We start from the raw sequence: 25114 nt of genomic DNA, 5'->3' as shown, positions 1-25114 counted from the left end.
TGTGGGTGGATGTTTCCTTTAGTATGAGCATAGGGAGGGGGAATCTGTACAAGACAACAGCAACCATAAAAACAGTGCTAAAGAATGTGTCAAGTTCATGTTTGTTTGTTTTGTTTTGTTTTTTTGGTGTGTGTGTGTGTTTTGTTTTAATGTGTGTGGTGGTGTTTTGTTTCGATGCTGAAAATTCTAGGAAGACTTAACGGAAGTAACCCACCTAGCTCCCAACAGGAGATCTGGTACTGCATATGAGTGATATTGCTGCTTTTTATCATCCGTGCAATCTCACACTAAGGTTTTTTTTGGCTTCTGACAGTGGACTCCAGCTGTCTTATATGCTGTTGAGGCTCTTGCAGCTGGCACAAGTGGTGAGTTGTAGCTTGGGGTTCACACATCCAAGTGTAGCTGTCTGCCTCTGTGTTAGGTGTCTGAGCTCCTGCTGTAGGCTTTAGAGATCTGGTTAAAACAGTTGGTGGCATTTAGAGAACTGACCACTTGTAGGAGGAGGTTTGTGGGCTGCAGGAGGTGGATGAATATCTGCCAGACTGGATAGAGTGAATATGCCACTGACTGAGGAGGATTTAAACATGTAAATTTAGTTCCCCAAACCTAGGGGAAAAGGCTGTGTAGGAAGTCACTGAGAATGTTCACTGTAGCTTCCTAATTTTGGGAATAAAGTGACCTCTGCAGCCTGTGTGGTAGGAATGGCTGGATGACAAAACCTGAGAACTGGAGCTCTCAAACTGTACAGCTCTGCTGTGGTTTTCACCTCTCGAATGCCATCCTGAAGGAGATGCTGCTGCTTTGTTTCCTCTTCTCTTACCATGATAAAATAGTTGGATCTGTTTATCCTGAGCGAGTCCAGCATATATTAATTCCTCTATTGGGAAAGATGCTGGCATATTTTGTTTGCTTCTGCTGTGTTTTTTACACTTGTTGATGGGCAAACTGGAAGATATTTCCTGGAGTTTTCTCACAAAGAAAAAATTTATCTTAAGGTGGTATTGCATTAAATAGAGAAGTTGTTCATAGTATGTGGTACACATTTCTTTCTTGGATAAATGAAAATTCTACTTCTCAGCTGCAAGTAACCACTTAAGTGCTAGCGATGTCAATGGGAGTCAGTACATCCACACTTGTCTGCGTGCGTGATAAGAAGGTGGGTATGTCGGCCCCAAAGCTCTTGTTTGTCTGGGTGGCCTGTGTGTGGGCAGGTGCACAAGTGGTGGCCCAGGCTGTGGCTGCATAGCACTTGCTGTGTCCTGAACAGGCTGGGTGTCAAGCTGCCAACGCTGTGCCTTTCCTGATGTTTGTGCTTTTGTTATGTTACTGTGTCAGGTCCAGTCACACCTTGGGACTGTGATACCTTAAAGCAGGACTGTTTATTTTTTTTGTCTTTCTCAAGACTAGAATGCTAAAAACCAGCAAGTATTTGGAGGATTGCGTGTCTGTATCTGTCTGTTCACACTTGACTACTGACTTAACAAGTATTTGGTCCGAATGTTTCCTTTTCTGAAACAGTCCATTGACAACATGGGTAGTTCTGTGATTTTTGGAGTCTACTACAAAACTTTTTAGGACAAGTATCCATTCATATTTACCTAGAAGAAAAAAGAGCCTTGGGTTTGCATCTCAGTGAATGGCAAGTAGATTTAGGACCCAATTGGACACTTTTAAATTTTTACAAACTTGTTCTAAAATTTAAGTATTGTTTGTGGTTTGCTGTTCTGTTCTGGTACTATATAGCATCACACCAGAAAGTTTACCTGGGGAAAAGAGACTACTTTTAGTGCCTGCAGCTAATCCTTCCTTGAACTTACATTTAAGAAATCAGGATGTTATTACAGCTTCTGTAAAAACTACAGGTCTTACTGAGTTGTTGAGGCGGTTTATATGTCTTTTTCTCTCTCCCCCACTTTGTGATAAACTATTTATAACTAGTGAGCTACGACTTTTGCAAGACTTGGCTACGTGTCTGTGAATGTTTCCTCTTGGTTTTATAGCAGCAACCTTTAGCTGTGACATTGTTAGTGAGGATAGTGCACAAACAAAGCTTGTAAACTAAACTGAGCTGCCCTGGCTTCTTTCCTAATAGATACAAACAGAAAACAAACTTTGTCTGCTAAATGGAAGAAAATTGAAAGCGTTCTGCCTGAAATCAGGGGAAGATGGGAATAAGATAGATTTTCAGGCTTGTTTTAAGTATTTCATTGTCTTTCTGACATGGATAGTTGATGTAAAGGAAGGTATTTATAACAGAAGTTCCAGCATCAGTGCTTTTATTTTGCGAGGCAACACAAGAATGTTTACAGTAAGCATGAAAACAAGCATGTTAGCTTGTGCACAGATATTGGCACTGATGTAGTCCTGCTACCAGTGTTGTGAAGTGTATTTTTCAGTAGCTAAGTACAAAGAATGTTAACGTTTCAGACACACTTGGAAAGAATGGTTATTTGTGAAAGCACTTGCTTAACCTTAAATTAGGAAGCCTGGAGCATGTGTCTTAATATAAAGACATTTTGTTTTCCTATTTTAAATTATCAGTCAAAGACTTTTGTCATTGCCACAACAATAATGAAACACTCAGAAATAGCCCCTTTAGGAAGGGAATACTCAGGCTTTTGTTTTAACTTCACAAAACAAGATGCCATAACTTTGTAAATAACCACAGATTTTTCCCTTCTACCCCCAAGCTGTAGTTAAAAACAATGATACTCGCTGTTTGAGTGCAAGCTTATGTAGCTGGATTTAGTTTCAACAGTTGAGCAATTTAATGCCTATACCTAGGGTACGTTAATGAACTTCAGCTTGATTTGGTGTACCAATATATGCTGCCAAGCAGATTTTTTTTTTTCGAATATTTTGAAAATTTAAAGCATGGTAAAAGTTAACAAGAAGACAAGTTTTGATTTGTGTTGTCTCAGAAGTGCCCCCTCTTCCCCCAATTGTTATATTTTGTTATCAATAAGCTAGAAAGAATGTGTGTTAGGTTTCTTTCCAAAGGCAGCAGGCTATTGGTGTCATCTGAGCTTCTGAAATATATTTAGCCTTCAAACAATTATTCCCTAAGGCAGAGCTGAAATCCTTTTTCCAGCCTGCAGCCAGATGACTGGAAGCTGTTTGGTGATGTTTGATGTTTCTGTGTTCCCTTTCAGAGCAATGACCCACTGAGCTGGTGCAGTTTAGAATACCAGCCTTAAATCTTCCAGGGGTGACAGCATCCCCTGTCATTTGTGTGCAGACATTGCTCTTCCTGGTCCTGCTGCTTGTAACTAAAGCCAGTTGGAACCAAAGTGAGAGAGAAACACTTGGCTTATGCAATGGCTTGTGAGTGGTGGATTGGCCATGTTTCAGCCTTATCCCATGTGTTAGTTCTAAAAGGGAAAGGAAAAATCTTCTTTCTTGCCTCTCTTTCTTGGAATTAGATAATTAACTGCCTGTTTATAGGACAGGGAAGTGTGTGAGGATGGGTGTCGGGGTGAGGGGAAGAGGAGAATGAGGCAAGAAAAAAATACAACCGATGTTTAACTTTGTGCATATTTACATTGCTGGTGCTAATTTGTTTTCATCCACAGGGAAATCAGAGAAATACTCACATTGGATTGTACGATCTTCAAACTAAACAAAATGAGGTGAGAGCACTACCAGGCCTCTCCCTGGTGAAGACGGTGCTGCAGTGTTTCAGATTTTGATGCCTTGCAACACAGTGTGTTATGCCCTTAAGGAGTATGTGCTTGTTTGAAGCAGGAGACCAGAGAAGGTATTTAAATGATGCTCTGTGGTATTAAGATACAGAACATTAGAGAACATCTGAATGACTTGGGAGTAGTTAAGCGTAAAGTCTGCAGTCTTTATTTCTAAAGAACTAATTCAAGCCCTTTGCACTCCTCTTCATATCCAATGTGTGCTAAGAAGTAAATGGGGTTTTCTTTGTTCGTGTGCATCCTCAGTTTGTTTGGTACTATCATTTGTAAGAAATTATTCTTAAACTGAATGTACTGCAATTCAGTGGCTGAAATTATGACAGTGGATATTTGCAGGTGTCTCCATGAAGTATGAAATGCGTGAAATTTCGTATTTACGTAAAGGTCTGCTGTGCTGCTCTGGTGGCAACATAGCTCATAAGAACCAGTAAGAAACAAAAATGAAAAAGGAGAAGTAATACTAGTGAGGCTTGAAATACTTTTTTTTTTTTTTTTCATGGCTGTGAAATGATTTGCTTTAAAAATAAAAATGGTATACTGGTCAGCAGTGTTTTCCTAAGGAGAAGTTTTCTTTATGTAGTTAAAAATTTATTAGCATTAATGTGTTTCTCTATAGCACCTCTATATGTTTGAGAGGGATCTACGCATTATCAGTTGTTCAGTCAACAACGAAAGGACGTTATTGGGTAAATATATGTTTTATCATTACATTTTTTGTGTCATGGTGAAGATTATTTAGTTTAGTGGGATGATATATTTGGGTCTAGAATTACTTACATCTATTTTGACCCATATGTTACCCACAACAGTCTGCATTTCAGTGGGTCCATCACTAAATAATATAGGTAAACACATAAAGACACAGCTGTAATGGTATTGTTTTATTAAAACAAAAAAAAATCTAAGAGACACTGACTCTTCGTTGACTTCCACCTCCTGTATTTATACATGCATCCTACATCTAGAAGAGCTTATGTTGTTCCTTTAACATATGTTTTTGATTAAAAAAAAAGAGCCGATGTTTGCTCTCAAAGTATGTTTAATGTGATTAATATCAAATGTGCATGCTCACTGCATTTGCGTTTTGTGTTTTTTTTGATTTCTCCTTAGCGGTCAGCTTCCATCAATATACAGAGGAAGAAAGAGTAAGTCGGCTGTTACAATCAGGTACTACAAGTGGATTGTTTTAATACTGTTAGAAATATTGTACCCTTTTTGTTTTTACCCACATTAACTTTATTGGTTTACACATGATTTTGTTTTCTAAACAAATTATCTAAAACATATTCTTTTTGCAGTATCCAGGTATTTAGCCTTACTAATTGAAATTCATCCCATTAATAATGTGAGAGTCCTAAAGGCTGTGGATAGCTGTGTTCGAGTACAGGTAAATTATTCAACTAATTCAATGTAGACTATTTTAATCCATTATAAGTGGTTGAGTGCAGAAATATCTCATGTTATCTTGCAGCTGTTAGAGGCGGTGTGCCCATATTCCTTCATAGAAAGAAAAAAAAAATGAAAAATTTCATAAAATATTTGATGTAGAATATTTCTCTGACATGAAGGCTACTTCTTTATTTCTCTTCAGTCTCCTGAAGCTTGCTATTACAGTGATTGGTGACTATTATTCTGTAATAGCTATTTTTATTAATTGAATATCATTAGTGTACCTGTATTAATTTTAAAATAAGTAAATACCCAGCTTAAAAACTAAACAAAACCCCAACCCCTATGTTTGAAGTGTTATAAACTACTGAAGTTATTTACTTACTTTTGTGAAACTCTCTTTATAGTTTCTTTATCCAAATGAAGGCAGAAATACTCCTACAGGAAGTCGCCTCTTGCTAGTTTCAGAAGATAAATGTGAGTTAATATTTTGAAAGTACATTGTCATTCTTTTAGTTTAAGATGATTATAGCTTATATTTTGGGTAGACTTATACTGGAGAAAAAAAAGAAACAAGGGTGTGAGCTGTTCTAGGTGTTCTGAATTTCTTTCAAAAACTGTATAATTTAATGGTACCTTTTTTCAATGTTAGCAGAATGACTGGCTTTGACTGCCTTTATTTTTTTAATTCATACATTCAGAAATTCTTTATTTCTAAAAAAGCTGAAATAGACTCTTATAGCTGTCTGTATAAATTCAGAGCAGATGAATTGACTTTGAGAGATGGATTGTGATTTAATGTGTGACAAGTGGGACAGGAGTAGGATGACAGCTCCTTGGATTCAGCTGACTTCCTGTGTTCAGCATAGTCTAATGGGAACGAACGGCCAGGGGTGGACACTTGGAAAAGGCTCTTTATCCCTTGTACCTTGCAGTCTTACTATGGAGTGTAATTTTTTCCCATCTTTTCGGAGAAAAGATCTTCTCTGCTAAACTAGAGACCAGCCTTTAGGTAGCTGGACTGATGTGTGAAGGATTCACCTGTTACATTCACACAGTGCTGTGGAATGTATCAGAAACATTTGTAACACCTGCTGGGTGAATCTTGCACCTTTCACACCAATAACTACCAATAACTTTTAGGAATGTGGTGTGGGAAAGCACTGTGAGGTGATATTTGTGCTGGGAAGTTAAACAGGGCTCAGGCACAGACGTGCAGCTCTGCATGCTCTTTCTAAGTGTGCTCCTTGGCTTATCTGGTGTGTTTCAGTTAGTGCTTTTTCCCAGTGGTTGTGCTGATGTGGGCACAGAACTGTTTCCACAAGGCATGTGGCTGAGGCTCAGGAAAGGATGACAGTCCAGGTCTCTGCATAGGCACCTGTGTTCATATATCACAGATTTCCTCTTAAACTGAGTTGAGCTTTCCTGGCCCTAATATGTTTTGGTAGCATTCTAAGGGGTGAGATTGTTTAGTAAGCTGTATAAAAGCACATAAAAATGTATGTTTGTAATGTTTTTAATGTATTTTACAGATATTGAACAATTTGACATTCATGTTATTGAAGAAGAACAACACAGAGTGGTAAGATCTGAAAAATCTGAGGTTTTAAGGATTTTTGCTGTAATTGAAAATGTAAATATCTGTAATTTTAGTTAACTGTTTTTGAGGTTTTATACTTAAGCAACACAAAGTATACTAAATAAAGTATTGATAGTATGGCAACTTATGCAGCTAACCAGAAAGCTGATTGAAAAAACAGTATACAGTGTAATATATGAGACAAGTTTGGTTTTTTGTTTTTTACTGAGTGTGTCTAAGTTGAAGTTGGGAGTAAATGTAGTGTATAGACATTTTTAAACCATTTAAAGTGTTTTCAGTGTCTGATGATCATAGAATGGTTTGGGTTGGAAGGGACCTTAAAGATCACCTAGTTCCAACTCCCATGCCATGGGCAGGGATACCTTCTATTAGACCAGATTGCTCCAAGCTTCCAGTCACCCTCCTAACATTGCCTTTTGGGAGTCTGTGTGTGCCAGTAAAGGATTCATTTAAAAAACAAGCAAATAAACAAAAAGCATAAAACTGAGATACAGTGCAAGTACTTTGAATGTTCCAATCTCTTTTTCCCATCATGTATTTTTCCTGCTTTTTAACATGAATTTGTCTTCAAACTGATTTATGGAAGTTTTGCTTTAAAGACTTAATAAGCATACATCTAATATAGTTAAGAATTGCATCATGGAACTCTATTTGACTTCACAAAGACAAATGTAGACTTGGAAGGAAAAAGTTTAAGTCCTGATTTTCAGTTACTTTGAAGACTTTCATGGTTTTCTCAAAGTTTATTGTTGCTTTTAAAGCAGATGGGTTTTATATACTAGTCTACAATAGTGGAGTCAAGACTAAGAGTGTAATCAGAAAAAACAGATCAATGTGATATCTTAACAAACAGATCTGTTTGGTTCACCTGAAATCTCCCTACATCTTTCAAGAGTGCATTTATACCGTCCCAACAGTTTCCCCACAATTCTAGCCATTTCCAGGCTGCCTGTACTCGCAATCATGTGGCTGAGACTTTAGACAGAAATCCCTTTGGATGTGATGCATCTTCCTTCAGTAGTTAATGCTGTCGTTTCTGAACTGATTGTGGTATTTCACTCCTCTGTCTTTCTCTGTGATGAAGAGCACCATCTGTTCTTTGTTCACTTTGAGCAGCTTAAGTGGTGAATTTCTTGCAAGCAAGGGCATCTAAAATGAAATATTTGGTAGTAGGTGTACCCTGGAAGCTGTGCTTCAGATATCTTTAAACTGAGCCCCTTGCACGAAGTAAGGATGGACTTTGTGCACCTTTCAGGTAGCATATTCCCTCTGCACACCTTAGTATTTGTGCCTGTTCTGTAATTGCTTTTCTCTTTAAAGCACAGACTGTGTAGTTGTTACAGAACCTTATTTCACTGACTGCTCATATTCTTTCTTTCCCTTTAGGTGATTCAAGACTCGGGTCAGCTCCCACGGGTCAGAGTTGCAGATGACCTCATTTGGGCACAATGGGATATGATGGAACAAAGACTCTTCTATATTGTTCCAAAGGTAAGATGAAAGTCATTCTAGCAGTTTTGTTCCCACCTGTCCCATGACATAAAGTTCTGAGTGTGTGGAGTAATAATAGTTGAGTTTCTTTTTTGTTCTATTAGTCTGTCTAGTTTATGCCTCAAATAACTTAAACCGAAAGCCAGGCTTGTATTAACTGTTATTTATACATAGTAGACTGCAAGAAGACTGGTTGTCTCAGTGCTTTCTATAAAAAAGGGTGGGTTTGTTAGGGCTTTTTGCTTCAAAAAAAAGGTTCAAAAGGATCTAAATCTAACAAATTGTTGAATATAATGCCTGTATTCTAGAGAATTCACATCTGGAAAGGATGTTGTACACAGACTTACTGGGTGACCAAATTAGGGCAGGTTCTTGGCTAGATATGCTATAACCCTTTTTTATTTTTTTTGTGTTGACTGAGGTATGATTTGTACTTGATATGTTTTATGTAAATGAAAATTGATTTTTCTTAACTCTCAGTAGCCACCAGAATATGAGTGTTAGAAAGTAACAGGAAGTGAACTAAGGTGGAGAAATGTATTCCTGGTTTTGTTTCTGAGATACCCTTTTTGAAGTGACCAAAATAAGCAGTAGTTACTTTTGCCAAATAGGTGGTTATGGAAAACATTTTTCTAACTTTTTAGAATGTGCGTGTGTGACATGTAATGCTGTACTTCAAGTAGGGGCCCACGCAATTATAGATAATGATCTGGGACAGGAAGGAAGCATGTCATAGTGCTATTGTGGGGGATTATATGTGGTTTTAAAAGTTGTCTTTTGTCCCCTAACTTTTGCATATCTGTTAGCAAAGCAGTTTGAGTGTATAGAATGCTGTGGAGTATGCAGTCACTTTTCAGCCTGTATTATGTGCTTTCTATTTTATCAGTTATGCATCCTCTTAATTCTAGGAATCAAGGAGTATTTTAAAATGCATCCAGTTTTACCCTGATGAAAATTTTTACTCAACAGTAAGTCATTAGCATTTTATTATACAGTGATCTTGAATTGGATGTAATTATGTGTCCCAGGCACTGATAGAGAGATCTGTTTCAGTGTCTTCTATTATTGGAACTTCTGCAGAGGAAAACTGGGGTTTGTTTTTCCTTCTTTTTTTTTTTCATTATATTATTTTCAAGAATACGTTTAATCAGATTCAGATTGTGCCATAGTAATTGCACAAATATTGAACTAGGAGAAGACAATCATGACATTATACTGACCTTATACTTAAGTATTGAAAAGCAGGGTTATCAAATGCACTAAACAAAGAAACCAGAAACAAATTTTGTGTCAGCTTTGAGACAGAAAAAGCTGTTGCAGCCAGAATACAGAGAAAATAAAAGTCATAACGGTTGAACATGTAACTTTTAGTAGGCTTTTGTCCTGGTTGCTGAAACTTACTCTAGTGCAGAAGGTTAAATATCTCACAATTTCTTTCTTTTTTTTTGTTTTTGGTTTAAGGAGTCTGCTTTATGTTTTGGGGTTGACTGGAAGGATTAGGGGCGAACAAAGAAACTTTGTTAATGTTGAATCTGATAATGTGAGTTTGACACATTTTACTGGGCTGAAATATTAATGATAGTATACTGACCTCACTAAATGACAGGTTTGTTTTTTGGTTAACAGCTGGAATCACACCTGGATATTTCTGTAAATGACACACAATTAAAGTAAGGTGTTTTTCTTCTATGCTTTGTTTTGCTTTCCTTTTAATATATAGAGTAATGTTTTCCAACCTAAGTAAAATTCGCATCTGAGCCACACTATCTTTGTTGGCAGTTGCCTACATGGTACTGGAACATAAGAATAATATGAACACTGTGTCCAAGCCTCCAGTTCCTCTCATTTACATCAGGGTCAACTGTAAAATGCAATTTAATCCTTGACTGCTTTTTGATGCCTCTTTTAAAAACCATTTGTCTGAAGAGCTAGCTGTAGGTTAAACCATCCTTTCTCTGAGTATTCTGTAGCTGTTTAAATTAATTTGTTTTAATATTGGATATGTTGTAGTGGTCATGTCAACATTCCTGTCAAGGGAAGCTTGCAGTTTTTAATTGCTATTACGTGTTTTACTGGGCAGTTAACCAGACTGGTAGCTCCTTTTTGTAATGTTAGACACTGCCTCTGCTCTTTTCTCCTCCAACTTGCTGTTTCCCAGCAGCCTGCACATTCAAAGGCGTAGATTTGTCTGGTTCTGTCTGCCATGCACATGACTGCATCCAACCTTGTCTGCTTAAGGCACATGTTTAATTGAGGAAAAACCAGTCAGGATGGTCTGACTCTGTCATAATTCATCTTCCTCTGTCTTCAGTCAGCTGAGTTTATGTTCCAAAAGGGCTTGTTACTCTTTCTGAATAGAAAGGGAGGCCAAAGCCACTAACTAGATGACATCTCAGTAACTGGAGGTAGCTGAGTTCCCCCTGCCAGGCTGTGCTCAGTGTGTCTCAGTGCTGTGCAGGAGATTCCATGTGGTGTCACAGCACATGCAGGTTGCCCTAAATGGGCTGTGTATCTGCTTGCAGTTAGTAGTGAAAAAAAGCCACCTCTTCTAGGACCTTCAGTGCTATATTTTTTTTCAAAAATTTTTGTGGAAGACCTAGGGGCAAATCCCTACAGGATAGAAGTTCTTTCTGGAGAATAATGACAACAAACAGACAGAAGTAACAAAAAAGCCAAAGCAGACTGACTACAATCTTCTGTTGCATGTTCTGTATGACAAAAATAAGACTTGTAAATTTTAAAGATATGAAAAGCTATTAAGGCACAAGCAGCACAAGACTGAAAAATAATGTAATGCCGTAACAAGTTCCATGTGAATGTGGTTTTGTGTGTTTTTGAGTACTTCCACTGAAATTAGTGTGCCTAATTGCAGACTAAAATATAGCTGTACAGACATAATAATGGTAGAGTTGGGCTGCACAGCCCTTGAGTTTATGGATGTGATAAATGCTTAGATTTCCAGTACTTGATCAGAACTTGCTTTCACTTCAGTCTGTAGGGATGGTTTGATGCTGCAGTAAGTAAAGTTTTCAGGTGTAATCAGAATTGTTGTTTTCTAATAAGTGCGTGATGTTCGGATTCTCATTTCTAACAGCATTGAGTGGATTGATTAAAGCCTGGTTTAACTTGCATTAGAGAACATTTGATTATAATTTAATTACTATGTTCTGATGACATAGTTGATTGTTCTCGTGATCTTTGTTATGATGAGTCACTGTGGATTATGTGATTTATTTAGTCATCTTTATTTGCTCATAGACTTGTGAATTTTGGGTATCATTACTGTCAAGACCAAGATGTTGCATCTAAATCTTTGAATCTTCAGGTTTTTACAAGTAAAGCAGGTAATGAATAAATACAAGTATTATCAAAAGGATCTCCACTAGTAATTATCATGCAGTGTAGTCATAATTGATTACTAAATATCTTCATAAGACATATGTCTATTTGTAGTTTTTATGTGTTTTTTTGTGTGTGAAATTTCTGTTCCTGTAAAGTTTACTTGACAGGTAACTGTTAGGAAAGGGAGAAGGCAACTGTGCACTATTTTTCTTTAGTCTTTTTGCCCTCTGAAAGCTGCATTCCAAGTTGAGCTGAAAAGTACCTACAGTTTTATTTATCAACACCAACAATAAAACAGTCACCCAGAAATCTCCTGGTAGCTCAGCTTTGAAGAACTGGTGTCCTGCACTCATATGGTTAAAATATCTCAGTCTAAGCACATGATAGCATTTTCTGCTTGTTTTGGAACACAAGTGGTACCCAGGCATGATTGTGTATTGCACTAGAGCAATTTAATGTTAAAGCTGACCAAAAATGTGCTAGAAATTAAATTCAAGTAAGGTTTTGGCTTGGTCTGTCTGGGTATCTGACATGGTATATAACTGTGTTGCAGAGTGGGCACATGTAAATGTAACGTAGGCAACACACATTCTAAGAGCTTCATACTGCTGTTAGAATGTGGTACTTAGAAGGTCTGCTTATGCAATACTAAACTTGGTGTGTGATACGTAAGGTCTTAGTGTGTGTATGATTCCTTAAACTGAAACCTAAAATATTCCTTAAACCTTTAGGATTTAGTCATTTTCCTCTATCTGAATTCATGCCATGAGGATTTTTGTTTAAAAACTGGTCTCAAGAGACATCTGTTCATTACAGATGCTTGTGTTTTCAGCTTCTCAATTAGACTGTACTGCCAAGCAGAGATGGTGTCTGATTAACCTTTGAATACACTGCACAGCTCTACAGGGATGTGACATGTTGCAGAACTGGCTTTACATCTCGCTTCTCAAGGCGTGCTGTATGCACAGAGGCAAATTGCTGAGGTATTTGCCTGTTGTGTGGAAAGGACCATTAATGCAAATCAAGTGAAATACAGTTTCCTTACATGGATTTTTTTTTTCTTACAAAGGTAGACAGCATGTTTACAAATATTAGAGAAGGCCAAGTTTTGATCTGCCAAATGTAGATTAGACTACTTTGTTAACAAGACATTTATTGCAAAATATATTGATTTGTATATATGTTTCCTTTTAAACCTATATTTCTCTAGGGTTTGTTCAGATTGGAGCACATCCTTTTAGCTTAGGATGAAATTCAGTCTTCCTCCAACAAGACTATTGTTTGATTACCCTGAAGGAAAATGTTCTCCATCTGGCAACACAGTATTTAAATTCTGTGTGGAACCTTTCCCATGCACTTTTCATTGCACATAATGTAAAACACATAATTTGACAATACACTTTGTAAATGAGATTATTGTATGTGGTTTTTCATTGAATGGTGTTTGAAACTGAGGATTACTTTGCTCAACACTTTTTGAGTAACTGACAGTTTGGAGCAAATGATTTGGTGCTGAGGCCATATCTAGTTGTTGAGGAACACTGTGGGTAATCACATAAGCATTCCCTTTTGTACCTCTTGTTTGTGGTGATTTAGAAAGCTGGACTGCAAGATCATTGGGGCACAGACTATGCCTTCTGTGGAACTACTAGCATACTTCCAATATCAATGCTGATATTGCTGTTTGTATCATTCAGACATCTCTGGCAAAGAGCAACTGGCATAACTTCAAAATGGAATATTCCATGGCATTTACCATTTAATAAAACTGTTAGTGGCTGCTGCCAATCTGAATTCTGAATGCAATCACTCTTCCTTTCTCAGATTTCCGCAGTAGGAGAAAAGTAGCCCTGTTTCTTATACAGCACAGACAAAATGCCTCCAGATGAAAACCCATTTGTACTTCTAGATTAGTGGAGATCAAGCAGTTCTAGTCTCAGAATTAACTTTGAATGTCCTGAATTAAACAACACTGGGTTGTTACATTTTCTTTTAGTGCTTCATGAGTACTTTTCAGTTAAATTTGCTTGGTATTAAAAAAAAAAAAATGCAGGCAGTAAGATGACATAGACCCTGGATTATCATCACCTAATCTTAACTGCCTAAAAGTTAAGCACCTGGACTGTATTTATACAGAGAAATAGGTACCTCCAGAGGATGGTTGTTTCTATTCTTACTTCTTTATTTGCTATATGAGTGTCTAAATGGAGAGATGTTAGGATGGCTGAAACTGGGTGAGGCAAGTCATTCCTAAGCCAGTACCACTAGATGGAATGCCACAGTGCAATATCATATTTGAATTGTGACACTTGGATACCATGTTGAGATATTGGTACAGCCTTACGTGTTATGCTTCTGCATGAAGAGAAACTAGGAATTTGAAGTTAAAGTTTCCTAGGGAAAACTTCGTTTCTTCATAGGAGACTCTTAAAATTTCAGTGGTATGTTTATTTATCAAGTCAGAGTTGTAATTGTTATTCCCCTAACTCTGCTGAATGTAGCAACTCACCCTCTGTAAGTAAAAATTATTTTTTAAATGTTTCCTCTTTTTTTTCTTCCCCACTCCGTTGTGGTTGAGATCTTTTCTCGCGTATTTCTGAGAAGAGCCCATCCAAATATCTTTGTCTGAGTCTTTTCACCTTGTAACATTTAGCTACAGCTCTTACTATTTGCAAATGATTTTGAAATGGATAGCATAGAAGACTTGGTTCTGCTTTTGCATAAAACACGTGCCATATAAATGCAGTAGGACAACAAGCTTTCTCTGCATCAGCACACCCCAGCTCTTATTTGCAGAGAGCACTGTTAAGAATAGGAAAGGAATTTGCCTTATAGTCTGTGGCTTTTCTTACAGGATTGCCCAGACTGTATCAGGTAGAAACATGACAGTCTCAGATCAGCAAGTGTCCAAGCAATTTTATATCTGTATTAGTAAAGCATCATTTGATATTTTCTGCTGCTCATAGTTCAGTTTAACATTTGGACCAGTACCCTAGAGTTGAAAGATGCACGTCCTGTCATAGCCACCGTTGTTGTGATCAGCTTGTGTACATACTCACTGACACTTCAGACTGAACAGACTTGCTTGCATGTCGTGCAATTTACAGAAGTGTGTACACTAACCCCCAGCATACAAGAAAGAAATTTGCAGTGTTTGAAGGGAGCTGTTGGTAATAAAACAGCATTGTGGGTTGCTGGAGCTTTTCCAGTCTTCCTCATGAGTCCTGATGCTGCTACTTTAAAAATTATGCATGCTCTGAAAGATGCCAAGTACTCTGGCAAAATGCCCTGTCTGTTGTCTAAATGACTTAAATATCCAAGCAAAACTGTATCAAACAATATTCAATCAGCTAAGAATAAGAGGGGAAAAAAGCTTTGCAAAAGAAACTATTTACCTTCCCCAGAAATGTGAAGTGCTTCAGCTGTATCTGTATCACAGCTTGTGGTCTGAAGTCTGAGGCATTTAACCAAGTAAAATAACCTTGGTAGCTGTGCTTTTTTTCCTTGCTTGTGTTTTTTCTGTATTGTCTTTTTCTATGTACTGTGTATACACAATTTTTTTAAGTGAGAAACTTTCAATGAAGGTAAAAGATAAATGATCATAGTTGTGGTTCAGCTTTCCCAACAGTATTGGGAAAATGGGGTTTGGAAGCTGTTTCTAAAATGAATGCCAAAGCATTGGAGTAAGTGGATTAAAGTTTTTAAAAGAGATGGAGGGTGGGCTACCATAGAGTTGAGCCAAAGCAGTCCGTCAGACTGATTTAGAATTAGACAGGGAAGGGGGAAAATTCCGGCACAGAATACCTTGGCTGAAATAAGCTTGTGCCAAGGATGGACTTTTCTCCTAAAAAAGGAGTTGGCAGCTCTTTGGGCTGGAAGGGGAGTAGTGACTACTGCTTCTATTGTAAGAAAGCTCTAGTTGCATTTCATGGTGCTACCAATATGAAATTACTTAGAAAACAGACTGTAGTTTACAGTGTTGTTCTGTGCATATTTGACAGTCCCTGAACAGAAAATATCTAGAGATTGAGAGTCTATCGAGGGAAAGGCTTGATCAGTTTTCTGGCTGCAGGCATGATTTCTGCTGGAAGGGCTGAAAATGTATTTCTCCTTAAGAGAACTGGCCATGTCAGAACCCAGGTTTCCACTGAGCCATATTGCCTACTGTTCTCTTATGTTGTGTTTCCCTAGGTAGATGATGGTTAGAGATATGTAATATAAATTTCTGTCATCTTAACCATTTTTGAGAGATTATTTTTAGTTTGAGTTGAAACAGTGTTGCTTTAGTTTTGTACGGTGTAAAGATGTCTAGTTATTCAGGTGGACAAGTCAATTTTCTTTTCTTCTTTTGTATTTTTAGGAGGCTTGTGCGTTTGTTGTAATCTAGCCTCTGATATTCCCGATGAAATAAGATACTGCATATATTTTTTACACAGAGGTAAGATTAACCTAATAAGTTATACTTTATTGTGGAGAAGGTCACATTGCTGAAAGAGTCACAGAATGCCTTGCAAAACAAATGACTGGCAAAGTCTGCAGACAATAAACTACTGTGGTTGGTGTTTAAAGACAGCAGCTGCCTTTAGCTGTGAAGTTGACTTTACTGCTGTTGCCTTCCTGTCTGATACTGATGCTGAAACTTCAAACCAGTGGCCTCATGAGTGACTATGAATTTGTCCCTTATTTCTTGCCAGACTTTCTGGCATGCTGAGCACAAGCATCAATGAAATCTGTGGGAGCTTGCAGGTGTGTTGTACTTATGCCATAAGGCATTTGTATGGGAAATCGAGCCAACAGCTCTTAGCTTGAATGTCTGTTTAGAGTTCCAGCCCAACATGTCATTTTCACTGCATGAGGTGCAACACCCACTGACTGTAAGAATAATTGCAATGTAAGTGGTGCTCTAGCTCTTAATTTAAACTTTTTTTTTTCTTGAAAACAAAGAGCAGTGTTTTATTCTAATGACAAGTTTTTCTCTCATCAGTAAGATCTTTCTTGTTTGATACAAGGAGGGAAGAGGCAAGTTATTTCTCAAGTGAGAAGCTGCATAGTACAAAATAACCATATTCTAGTGGATAACATGCATCTGTTTTACTTAAGTGTTTGTTTTCTTGTGTCAGAGTTTCACTAACATGTGGCTTTCTTGCTGGAACTTTGTGGGATTGAAAGAACTGCATTTTTGTCTTCTTGAAGGCATTAAAACATTGGATGTCCCTTCTGGGTGTGGGAGCTCCCTGCCTTGTACTGCTATGGAGGGCTGATTTCCCCAGATCTGTTTGATGTGTAGCTGGGGGGTGGTTGCATTGCTTGTACATCTCCATTCCCAGGAGGAAACTGAGGGTAAATATGGTGACATTGACCAGCTGCATCTGAAGTAACTTTTATGGAATAGATTTATTTGGTGCAGAGCTGTTTGTGGATTGATATAAGATTCATCACTCTTACAAGATAATGTAAGACGTGTCCTGGGGTGACCCACAGAAGTAGTGGTGTATCAGGTCTGTCAACCACATTTTGGAGACCCAAGGAATTCAAGTCTGTGCTGCAGCATCTGTAAACTTTGAAGAAATCATCCCTCCCCCTGGTAAAGCAGGTCCCCACAGTCATTTGAGGCAGCATAGACACAGAGGTGATGTTGCAGATGTATTCTGCAGTGCTAGTATTAGCTTGCACATGTTGGCAAGTAACAGGGTGGTAATGGTGAGCGAACTTCAGTTGGTATCTTGTGTGAAAAACCATTTGACTTAGATACCCCTTCATCTGAAGTGTTGCTGTTGATCTTGGAGGTCTTGTATTTATTTTTTTTACTTCTGGTCTTGAAGCTCTCATATTGTTGTGTGGTGTGTGTGGTGGTTTGTTTTTTTTTTTTAGCACAGATAAAAGTCTCTCTGCTAGGTTCAGGAATCAAAGTTCTCAATGAGTTTAAACTTGGCTTGTGATCTACTTTTTTTCCTTGGTGGTCTGGTAAACTGTGGATCTGTCGTATCTTGAATTTTCATGCAATATTAAGTAGCATCCAGATCGTTACACCATTCAGACTTCAGGACACTGTGGCATGGACATAATCACAGAATCATAGAATGTCCTGAGTTGGAAGGGACCCACAAGGATCATCGAGTCCCGCCATGTGTCTGAGGGTGTTGTCCAGTCTCTTCTTGAACACTGTCAGGCTTGGGGCTGTGACACCTCCCTGGGGAGCCTGTTCCAGTGCTCCAGCACCCTCTGGGTGAAGAAGCTTTTCCTAATGTCCAACCTAAACCTCCCTTGGCACATCCTCCTGACATTCCCTTGGGTTCTGTCATTGGTCACCAAAGAGAAGAGATCAGCTCCTGCCCCTCCTCCTCCCCTTGTGAGGAAGCTTTAACTGTGAAGTCTCCACACAGTCTCCTCTTCTCCAGACTGAACAAACCAAGTGACTTTAGCTGCTCCTTGTATAGTTTCCTCTCCAAACCCTTCACCAACTTTGTAGCCCTCTTCTGGACACTGTCCAGTAGTTTAATATCTTTTTTTTTTTTTATCCTGTGGTGCCCAGAACTGCACCCAGTGCTGCAGGTGAGGCCGCACCAGTGCAGAGCAGAGTGGGACAATCCCCTCCCTGCCCGGCTGGCGATGCTGTGCCAGGGCCACTGTTGGCTCATGTTCAACTTGCCATTGATCAGAATTCCCAGATCCCTCTCTGCAGAGCTGCTTTCCAGCATCTCATCCCCCAGTCTGTATGTACAGCCAGGGTTGCTGTGTCCCAGGTGCAAAATCCAGCACTTGCCCTTGTTGAACTTCATGGGGTTGGTGATTACTCAGTTCTCCAGTTTGTCCAGATCCCTCTGCAGGGCCTCTGTGCCCTTGAGAGTGTCGACATCTCCCCCCAATTTTGTGTCATTAGCAAATTCACTAAGTAATCCCTCAAGTCCTGAGTCAAAGTCATTTATAGAGACATTGAAGAGTGCTTGGCCCTAAGATGGACCCCTGTGGAACCCTGCTAGTGACTGGTCACCAGCCTGACATAACCCCATTTACTAGAACCCTTTGAGCCCAGCCTATCAGCTGATTCCTCACCACATCTGGAGGCCAGTTATTTTCTCTGTAGTCATTTTGATTTTTCAGCTTTTCTTAGAGATTGAGCAAGTTTGGGGGCTCTGTCGTTCTTGCACTGTATCTCTTCTGGCATCCAGTAAGTCTAGAATAAAATCATAGTTGTGCTGATGCAAAGCCCATGGAAACACAACAGGTCTGAAATTAGCTTATGTTTAAACAGAGCTGAACTAAATATACAGCAATAGGGCACACAGAGAAACAAACCAGAAATTCTCTGAAGTAGTTAAAAGATCACCAAAATGTGAAGCACAGCAACCTAAAGGTTTTGTGTTTGGGTGTTTTTGGGAGAAGAGGTATTTTCACACAAGCTTGCTCTGGGATGGAATGCTTCTTTAAACACAAACATAGGCTGTGTAGTGCATGGCCAGTTTCCGCTTGCTGAAGAACTGCTTTGTGTGGGCGCAGGTCTACTAAGCGTGCAACAACGCTGTTTGGGATGAAGTCTGTGCAGACAAGCCTGTAAAGTAGTCTAAAATATCCCTGTTTGGGCGTATTGGCACTGCTGAAGTTTCTAGCTGTAGAGTCATACTTGGCTTGTAACAGATGGTATTTATTGTTTGGGTGTTTTAAGAACATTATCATTTTTCCCCAGGTTACAACAAAACTTTTACAGTTTCTCTAGAAAGAACAGAAACTCATCAATTGAAGGAAGTGGCTTTTATGAATCTTGGTAGGTTACTTGTGTAATTTCCCTGTGTGACTTCCATTCTCTGTCCCTAGTAGAAAGACAAATGAGTAACCCTTCTCTAGAAGGAAAGGATTTTTTTCTTGACTTTAAGTAGCGGTGTTATTTCTGTATTATTTTTCTTTTTTTTTTTCCCCCCCCTTAACTTTTATTTTTGGCATTTGCAACTGCAATACCTCACTAGTGTAAACAACTTCCTCTGAAGTTACTTTGGAATCTTCTCTGGAGATCAGCTGCTGAGTTTTGAGTGTCTTGAGCCTCTTGAATCCTCCCCTGGAAATCCAAATGTATTGCTAGTTTTTCCGGTGTTAATAGAACAGCAGCTTTTAATTAACTCCTTTTATATTTCCTAGATATAATCAATTCCATCAGAGAGAAGTGAGCCAAGATGAGAATCTTGTGAAACAGCCTCTTAAAGCAAATAAGTGAACAAGCAAATAAGTGCTTAATTGACCACTGTTATTTTCTTTTAATAGACTATTATGTGGCTGCTTATTTGCCTGGCCAGTTCCTGCACCTCCTGAATATTCAGCATCCTGACCTCCTGTGCTATAGTCTGTTTCTGACAGGTACAGTAAGTCTGCTGCTTCAAGTCATTTTCTTGTAGTAGGAACTTGTTCAAATCTCCTTCCGTGGAAGTTGTATTTCTCAATATTTGCATTATTGCATAGTGTTCTGAAGGAGGAGAGAGATTGTTTTTGCCACTTTCCATTTTTAAAAGAGTCTGAGTTGACATTTCATATTTCATCTATCATGATCTTCTAGCTTGTTATGGAATGGAAGAAGACCTTTCACTGAATTTGAAATTATTTGCCTTGGTTTCATAGTTTCCCTTCCCCCGTCTTTGCACATGCTTCTCTGTCCTCCACTGTTCTCGAATTTCACATGGAGATGTAAATTTGATTTTACATTTCCTTCCTCCAATTGAATTGCTCTAAATGTGTGTGTTTGTAGGGTGTGGGGAGAGGAAATCTGTGTTTCCTTCACCTGATCAGGCTGATGCAATTTGATTTAGAGTCTCATCTGAGAGGCACGTTATTTCATTTCCAACAAATGTGTCTTTGTGGGAAGTGGGTTATTTTTGGAAATTAAGGGCCTTTCTTTGAAAACAGAAATCGATTCTTCCGACTGGGTGAAGGAGAGGTAAGTAGTGGGAGCTGGTGCAGGGACGGCATCACAGGAAGCTAATACCTGTTGTGTATACATAACGAAATACTGTTCTGCTAGAAGTGAGTGGAAAGCATCACTGTTGTGTGGTGGGCCTGATGTAAAGCGTCTGGAATCCTGCTGTATAGCACTGTGGTGGTGACCCTTAGTATTGGCATAGACAAAGTGGTTTTGATCTGATGCTTCAATCAGTAATCATAGAGCAGAACCTGCCTGTTCTGGCCATTGGGATTAATGGTAAGAGGACCACTAATACAAGTTTGTATTATGATTCTGCATGTAAGCAGTTCTGAGCTGTACCCTTAGGTGTTAATTCTAGTGTTGTAGCTGTATTACTAGCCTCGTGCCCTTCTGTGTTCCATCCTATGCACCCGATTTGTCCTGTGACAGTGTTGTGAGCCTCAGATCAGTACATCACCTCTGCTTCAGCTGTAAGGAAGGAGAGAACTGAGTACGGACTGTGCTCCTCATTTATTTGTCTTACCCAGCCAGCACCATTCCTCCTCCTTTACAGCATAATAGCAGGGCAGCTACTTCAAGAAGCAGGCTGTTGCGTACTGCTGGGGATCTGGGATTCTCAAGAGAAGTACTGGTAGCAAGCAAATCTTACATTCTTAGGGCTTTTTATTCTCAAACCAATGTTCTTCAGGTGAAGATGCAAGAATTGACATGTTGCAAAACTGCCTCATCCGATCCCCACTTAAGTCAACAGTCTTGGATTGCAACGTAGGAAGGATGTATGCTGTGAGCATCAGTGACAGTGCAGTACTACGCTTCCTACAGAACAGCAAACGAGACAGTGAGAGATTGGCAGCTCTACATTGTGCTCTGTTGTACTTCCAACACATGGAAGACTTGGAAATGCAGGTAGGAAAAGAATTTCCTCTAAGTTTCAGTGACTGATATCTTATACAAAGCATAGTCAGGGCATGAGTGATATCAGCCAAAGAGAAGTCCTGATTCACATGTACCTTCTCGTATTGCCAAGAAACTCATCAGCTGTGCTGCCCAAACTGCTTATTGGTCAATGCTGTCCTGAAAACTCATGTCTCCCTCTCACTACTTCACACAGTGTTACTACTGAAAACAGTTTCTACAGTGTCTTAGAACACATGCTTGAACAGAAAGGTGTGACACACTCCCCTGTTTTCATTCTGACAGGTTATTTGGTGGATATCTGAGAACCTGTCAACATGTCATTCTTTTGACCCCATTCAAGAATTTATAATTGGTAGGTATTTCTTTTTCCATGTCCTGAATTTTCCTGCATACCCTAGTTGTGACATAAGGAGAAGCCACAATGTCACAAACTGACTCTCTTGTTTCCAGACATTTTGGTTACATTTTGTGTTAACTGACCTGCATTTTGCAGTGTTAGGAACAGTATCAGTAGTTTAGAAGATATGTAGATATCTCAAAATCAGATTGGAAGTAAAACTTTTCAAATGCACTCTTCTGTCTAGTGCGACAAATAGATATATTGTTATTTTAGGTCACTGGAGAGCAAATTATCTGGCTGCTTTTTTGTATATCTGGGATGTAAATAATTGAGATTGGAGCAGAAGAACAAATCTCTTCTAGCCCAATCCAAACCATTTTTTCGTAAGGATTTGGCATATCATGATACTCTTCTAATAGCTGATTCCTTAGCCTGGCCAATGTGTGTCCTGTGCCCTGAGCCTTTGTACTAAGGACCCCTGCAGTGCTGAGCTGCAGCCAAGCAGCTGACCCAGCCCTGTGGCCATCTGGGCTTCTCTTCCTCCTTTTGTGTGGAGAATGGGACCAGTTCCACCATGGAGGAAGCTGTTTCAGAGACAGCAGCAGGACTTGTCACTTAAAAAGTGTTAGCTAAGGAACAGACTGTGAAATCTACTCTTGTTAACTGATAGTTTATACAATTTTACCCTTACAAATCTTTTTTACGTTGCATTCAGCCTCCCTGTACTGCAGAATGTGTCCAGAAACTCAGGACCTGGATAAACTTCTGCCCTACACGTCACTGCTTGACTGGATGGGGGTAAGATAACAGCTGGTACTTGAATGAATAGCTAGAGGGAGTCTTCTTTTTCTCCTTTAATTGAACCTTTAACTCGTATGCCTTACCTTTTCATAAATGTGCTCTAAATCCACATCTATGCTTTATGCCCATTTTATTTTGTCAAGTCTTAATCTTAGTGGTATTTTTCATGAGTCCTATTTTTTTTGTCACCAAATAAAAGCATTTATAAAACAAGAACAGCTACTGTAATAGAATGGATTATTACATCTCATAGTTTTCATAATGTATTTATTGCTTATCATGAGGTTTATAACAAATACAAAATGTTTAACCAGGAAAATCATGCAGTTACTTCCAAGAGAAACAGTATCAGTGCAGTTATAATTTGAGTAAGTCTACAGACGTAAAATAACTTTAGGCAAGACCCTGCAGTTAGAGCAAGTAGTGTATTTTAATTTCTCTGATCTGACACAGTTGTAATATGTTGTCTTTTTCAAATGAGATGAATGAGAGAAACATTTTACATATGTCTTTTTGGCAAAACTGAATGTACAGTTTTGGCTCACTAGCTAGTTTCACAACAGAAATGAGTAATGGAGAGTAACTTAGATACCCAAGCAGGCCTGTGCTCTATGCTAATTGATTTATTTTCTTATAATTTGTCTATATTTGTAGATTATCCCTGGAGTAACATGTGTGACAGACATAATTTCTATACCAGTGTTAGAGGTAAGTTCCATATAAAACCACATTTATATTTGCAGGTTAGGAGACTTTTTTTTTTTGGTGGGGATTTGCTAAATCCTAATAAAGCAGTGTCCTGACAGTCCTATCTGCAAACAGGGGCACACAGAAAATTGCCCTGTTTGAAATGTCTTATGCATTTGCTAAAATATCAGCTATTCAGACTGATGTCTGCCAGCTCAGTGATGGGGTTTCGTTTCCATTTTCTGAAGAGACTGCCTCTACTCAACAGGGAAGGTCCTCAATTCTTTTAAGATTTGATTGATATCTCTTAATTTCATGACTTAATCAGCCGCAGGTAAACTTGGCACAAGAAATGTGTAGGATTTCTACATATCTCTGGGTATCCCCGTTTTGAGGGATATTTCATAGTGCTGCCATTGATACCAGTGTTTCACAAGCCTCTCACTTTTTGTCCAGAGCATCCTGTGAGTGTGCTGATGTCAGGGCTCTGGCCAACTAAACCTAAACAAATTCTGGCACAGCCCGGAAAAAAGGTGGTGAGCTGGATGGGGAGAGCACATGCTGTTTGGGTAGGAAATTGTACTTTCCGTTGAAAACAACGTGGATGATTCTTCCCATCTTCACACTCCTGCAGCTTCAGTTTAGAGAAATATTTGAAATTTTCTGAAGTGTTCCCCTACAAAATTTCAAAGATGCTTTTAATAAGCAGCTTGTTGCAGAAGGCTAATGTTAAGAGTCAGAGCTTGAACCCACCAGTACCAGTGACACATGGGAGTAAACTCTGGATACATGACAATATTTTTTCATGTAGCACTTTAAAGAGATGAGAGTCTGTTTCCTCCCCAGAGCTTATTAACTATAATAAGCTCATAAAGCTTCAGCATTCACAAAATCTTTTAAAATCAGTGCTTACTCACACTGTACCAGTGTACCATCACAGCTGTGCTGCTACATATTCACATGACTACTATCAGGGAATCAGGCTTTGCTGGGAAAGGCTGCCCTGAGAGCTGGGACACCTGGGAAAATCAGATCTTGAGAAAATTTGTTGCTAGATAATCCGTGTAATTCACTGAGGTCAAAGTTAGCAGGCTTTTAATTTGTCTGAGATTGAACCTCAAGCCCCTGGGGGCAGATGCCTTTAGCAGCTATACTTCCTGATCGTGGAACTCATTTCCTATTTCTGTCTGAAACCTAAACAGATTGAAAAGGTCAGAGTTGACCTAAGACAAATATTTCCTGCTACTTTTGACTGCAAATTGCCTGACTACTGAGTGAGGACAAAGCTGATAATACATGGGGTAAGGTTTAATGCATTGGCTTCGTTATACCAGTCCAGTGACACAAACCCGCCGTAGCTTGAGTTTATCTGGTCAGTTGTTGGGGTTTCAGCTGGTGTATGTTGTTGGCATCACAAGTCAGACCCTAGTGACAAATCTGGTCCTACAAGTAGTATTTCTTTTGCAAACGTTTTATGGCATTTCACAGAAACAATGGTGAGTTGTTGCTTTGAGAAGCTTTTTGGAGTTCTCAAGCTCATGAATTGCTGAGAGCCTTTGGGAGGGCTCCATATTAGCAAAAAAGAATTTGTGCTCTTTGGGCAACAGGTGTATTTTGATCACCAAATTCCTGTTCAGCAGGAGATATTGAGAGAGTCTCAGAGTGGGGGAACAGTCCAAGTCCAGTTGTCAAAAAGCTTTTCATGAGGACTGTCATTAATAAGAGTCTATTTTTTTTTTCTCCTTTTCAATATCAAGAACCAAACTTGAAGGGGTGCAAGTAGGCTTGCTAAGAAGGGGAGAGTGAAGGGACTGGAGGAAGAAGGGAAGAAAATAGGAGGCAGTCCAGCAGAACAGTAGAGATGTGTAGTGCAAGCAGTTATTGGAGACATCAGCCCAGGAATAGGCAGCTTCTCACTTGTGCTGTGTTGAGCCTCTGGG

The 25114-nt window shown here is 39.0% G+C and overlaps 1 protein-coding gene across 5 annotated transcripts in view; it reads left to right on the top strand.

The window, feature by feature from the left end:
- GSAP (gamma-secretase activating protein) overlaps nucleotides 1-25114 on the top strand; it is a 47486-nt gene that overhangs the window by 3990 nt on the left and 18382 nt on the right. For 3 of the 5 annotated variants that reach the window (XM_071803457.1, XM_065853881.2, XM_065853898.2), the window contains exons 3-19: nucleotides 3573-3629; nucleotides 4318-4387; nucleotides 4812-4868; nucleotides 5000-5088; nucleotides 5498-5567; nucleotides 6623-6672; nucleotides 8077-8181; nucleotides 9090-9149; nucleotides 9808-9851; nucleotides 11440-11525; nucleotides 15884-15961; nucleotides 19208-19285; nucleotides 19777-19869; nucleotides 21117-21334; nucleotides 21629-21698; nucleotides 22402-22484; nucleotides 23142-23195. In XM_071803457.1, coding sequence (XP_071659558.1) covers nucleotides 3573-3629; nucleotides 4318-4387; nucleotides 4812-4868; nucleotides 5000-5088; nucleotides 5498-5567; nucleotides 6623-6672; nucleotides 8077-8181; nucleotides 9090-9149; nucleotides 9808-9851; nucleotides 11440-11525; nucleotides 15884-15961; nucleotides 19208-19285; nucleotides 19777-19869; nucleotides 21117-21334; nucleotides 21629-21698; nucleotides 22402-22484; nucleotides 23142-23195 — 1362 coding nt within the window. The other 2 variants (XM_071803458.1, XM_065853889.2) reach the window with 2 other exon arrangements.

This window comes from Patagioenas fasciata, chromosome 1 (genome assembly GCF_037038585.1).
Source record: "Patagioenas fasciata isolate bPatFas1 chromosome 1, bPatFas1.hap1, whole genome shotgun sequence".
Classification (NCBI taxonomy): Eukaryota; Metazoa; Chordata; class Aves; order Columbiformes; family Columbidae; genus Patagioenas; species Patagioenas fasciata.
This window is presented reverse-complemented; position numbering and strand designations above follow the sequence as displayed.